We start from the raw sequence: 3,744 nt of genomic DNA, 5'->3' as shown, positions 1-3,744 counted from the left end.
AGCGGCCATCCAAATATCATCGCAACCCATGAAATCGCTTTCCAAACCAGCAACGACTAGGTCTTTGTCCAGAAGGTGGCACCAGCTGGAAACCTTCATTCAATAGTAAAGCAAAATGTAAGCTTGTATCAAAAATGTATTGATCTTTATAAAGTCACGATTTCTAGTTTTAGTTGCTTTTGAAGCATTTCTGAGTTTTAAAGATTCCTTTCCCAAGGCAGTGAGTTGGTAGGATGTATAGTTGGCATACGCTTGTTGTTTAAGGTATGTGTATCACTCAAGATATGAAGCAAGGTTTAAAATGGAGTAAGATGGGTTAAGATGGATCTTGCACCATTAATGGCACCATTTTGTATGCTGACAGGTTTCCTTTAATCCTAGTCCTTGTGTATTCAGCTAATGTATGTTTGTTTCCCTGTACACGAGGTAAGGTGGGTTCAATATGTTGGGTAACATTGTGTTATATTTGTGTCTAGTGACTAATTTTCTCTCTTTTTTTTCTACAGGTTGGTTTAAATGAAGATCTTGTAAAGAGTTTTGTTCCACAGATAGCGAGTGCCTTAGACTTTATGCACAGCAGAGGAATGGTCCATCGGGACATTAAACTGGACAACATTTTGCTCATGGACATTGAATGTAAGGAAGTCAAATTAGCAGATTTTGGACTGACGAGGCTCCGGGGCACTCAAGCACCATGTATGGCCTGGTCCATCCCATATACTGCTCCGGAATTGTGCAGCTTAAAAGAAGGGGATCAATTGCTGCTGCACCCGAGCATTGACGTGTGGGCGTTTGGAGTCTTGTTGTACACAGTTATGATCGGCACATTTCCTTGGGAAGAAGCAGGGGGTCACGACCCCATGTATCGGGAGTTTGCTTGGTGGCAAACAAAGAAAGATCTGACCTTGGCACCAGGAAAGTGGCAACAATTCTCCATGGAAGCCAGGCAGATGTTCTGGGACTTGTTGGCCCTCAATGCCTCTGAGAGGTGTTCTGCTATGGACATTTTAAAATATGTCCACCTGCCATGGAAAGCAAAAATGCCTCCAGAGAATCTAACCAGGAAAACGGTCATACATGTGATATAACAGAGTGCATGATGTCCATTGTGGAGCCTCATCAAGTGCTGCCTCATACAAGTCTCATGTCCTAGGGGAAGGTAAGTCTAAATCTGAGGACTGCTGGCTTTTTCTGTAGCTGGTCACATGTTTGCTTATCTACTGTAATTGCTGATTTCAGGAATACTAACTCATAGCGTAGGAAAACCGTATATAATGAGCCACAGAAGCACAGATCTAATTGGACCACATGTCCACTTCTTTCCACCACAGTTCTCAAAAGCAATTTCACTATTCAAACATATACCATTCTAAAGCTATAACACCGATGTATGCTTATGGAAATGAGTTTTAAGGCCATTTATGTAGTAGGAGGGGGGCCTGCAATGTGAACAAGCAATGTTCACCCTCCCCAAGCTCTAGTGCTGCCCCATATTGTCTTTGCTCCAGATTCAGTCTTTTCCAGGATTTGACACCCAATGTTATGCAACATCTTCTGTGAGCTGATAGGGAAATGATTCAGGGAGCCAAGCTTACCGCATCACATGAGCCCAGTTCTCTGCAGCAGCATTCAGGACCTGTTCCCTGCTGGAGGATAGATGAGGATGGGAAACACATGTCAATCATATGTCCAGCCCGGCCAGCAAGAATAAAGACAGATTTAAATAAAGCTCCTAAACATGTGTACTATATTAGAACAAATTGACATTTTTTACATTTTGTTGGTTTTCTTTTCCCTTTTTTTGTTCATTGTCAAGTGTATTGGAATGTGTTCTGCAATCCTTCTGTACAAGGCATATATGGTAAGTATAATATTGTCATAATAAATGAAGACTTTAATGACTCTATTGCAGTATGGACTGAGGAATCCTTGGATACATTGATGGAATGATGTTACATTACCGAGCCTGAGATCAGCAAGCCCCCCCCCAGCTGCATAGTGTAGTAACTTTTGCTAATCTGTGGTTACTCCTCCTGTGCACTGGGTGGTGCTCTTGTGCTTCTTCACCTCTGGTTTATTCAATATTGTATTATTATGTTTATACAGCAATATGACTATTACTAATACTACTATCACTTTATACTACTTTACTACTTCTGCTGCTATTACTCCCACATGTATGGAAAACCTCTATTTCTTTGATGTTCCAGTGTTCAGATTTTGATTTCTCTGTTCTTTTTTTTCTATTAACATCATTTTGAAAACTTTACACTCTATTACCTAGCAGGAGAAATGAGGGGCTCCACTGATTGATACTTTCCAACCGTTCCTGATTTGGCAGGGCATTCCCATTTTTTAGTTTATTGTCCCATGACGGTTGTGTCTGGGCTGTGTCCTGGGATCACAGCATGAAGGTCTGATGGTTTCAGCAGTAACAGCATCAGTGTTGGCTTCTAGTCCTGTTCCTTGTTTGTCCACATTGCCAGAAGCAGCTGTGCCCACTGATCTCACCCTTTACCAAGTCACAAATACCAGTGTATTGCATGCTGTGCCAGATGGCCCTTCTGGCCAAATAGGAAAAGGATCTGATCTGATGGAGGCTCTTACGGACTTCATGGTTGTGTCCATTTTATATGACACAGCCTTGGTTGTCAGCTAAGGGTTATCCACAATCTCCTACAAGGAAATTTTTTTGCCCCTAATGTGCTGACCCAAGTTGTCAATCCAAACGTCCAGATTGTGAGCCACACATGCAGCTGCCAAGGTTGGTGCCACAGACGGAGAACTTGCTTCCTAGATTATCCTAAGGAGGTCTTCTATCTTCCTATCCATTAGGGTTAAGATGAAGGTTTAGTCTGGATTGTCCTTTAACTAACGCCCAAACCTTTCCCCAAGCATCATATGTAGGAGCTGTATTTCTAAGTCCTACATATGACAGCTTCCCACTGTCACAGGATTTTAGGAACCACTGCTTGCTTTCACTGGGAATCCCCAGCCATGTGTGTGGGGGGGGGGGGGCTGCATATGGGGACCACTTATTATATAGGGGGTTTCCAGGTTCCAATAAGTATCTGCGGAACCGAACAACCACCAATCAGGGTTGTGGGTAAGAGACCCTTGTCCTCATTTATTATAGGGACAAAGTGCTTTGCTAAGGGTTCCCCCTGGCAAGGCAACCCTGAATGTTGAGGGCATGTGGCCTGAGGCTGAGACTTCTTTTTTCTGATTCCTTCCTCTGATTAAGGTCCTTCAAGGATTGATTCATGGGAAAGGTCCTCCCCTTTTTGGTCTAGCAATCATGCAGGTCTTTGCAAAAGCTCAATGAAAAATATTGTTTTCTGTGTGCCCTGTTCACACCACACCATCTGCACATGACAATAACAGGACACATGGAAGGCAATGGTTTTCTTTATACCCATGCAGAGACCTGAGAGGTGCATAAAAATATGTCAATGCACATGGTGTGAGTAAGCCCATAAGGTACACCCAAAGCAACACCTTATTCATGAAGTCTTCAATAAAGAGGTAATGAGGTAAGCATTAGGAATGTCATTCCCACAACCATATGGAGGGACAAGAACCTACCAATGAAGGGTAGCCTTGGGAAAGAGACAAGAGGGAAGTGCACATATCTGTGCTCCCATTGACCACTAGCCCAACAGCCATCAGGTTAAAAAAAAAAAACAAATGGTTGGGTGGGATATTGTATGCTGTCTTGTATTTCCTGTTGAGAGTAGAACCATT

General features: G+C 42.8%; 1 protein-coding gene across 1 annotated transcript; it reads left to right on the top strand.

Annotated features, from left to right (window-relative positions):
* Positions 1 to 399: 399 nt before the first annotated feature.
* Positions 400 to 1,088, top strand: LOC149460403 (serine/threonine-protein kinase SBK1-like). The gene is made up of 2 exons (XM_089679767.1): positions 400 to 426; positions 507 to 1,088. Exons 1-2 carry the CDS (start codon positions 400 to 402, stop codon positions 1,086 to 1,088), a joined length of 609 nt encoding a protein of 202 aa, XP_089535893.1.
* The last annotated feature ends 2,656 nt before the right edge of the window (positions 1,089 to 3,744 follow it).

This window comes from Staurois parvus, unplaced genomic scaffold (genome assembly GCF_062004578.1).
Source record: "Staurois parvus isolate SC_StPar_1 unplaced genomic scaffold, SC_StPar_1.0 ptg000231l, whole genome shotgun sequence".
NCBI classification, from domain to species: Eukaryota; Metazoa; Chordata; class Amphibia; order Anura; family Ranidae; genus Staurois; species Staurois parvus.
The sequence above is the reverse complement of the archived record's forward strand: the minus strand, read 5'-3'. Positions and strand labels throughout refer to the sequence as shown.

What these genes read in the sequence shown, in the direction of transcription:
- LOC149460403 (XM_089679767.1), top strand. Translation starts at nt 400, where the DNA reads ATGTATGTTTGTTTCCCTGTACACGAG. An exon ending in TTTGTTTCCCTGTACACGAG is followed by an intron (nt 427 to 506) that starts GTAAGGTGGGTT and finishes TTTTTTCTACAG; the next exon opens with GTTGGTTTAAATGAAGATCT.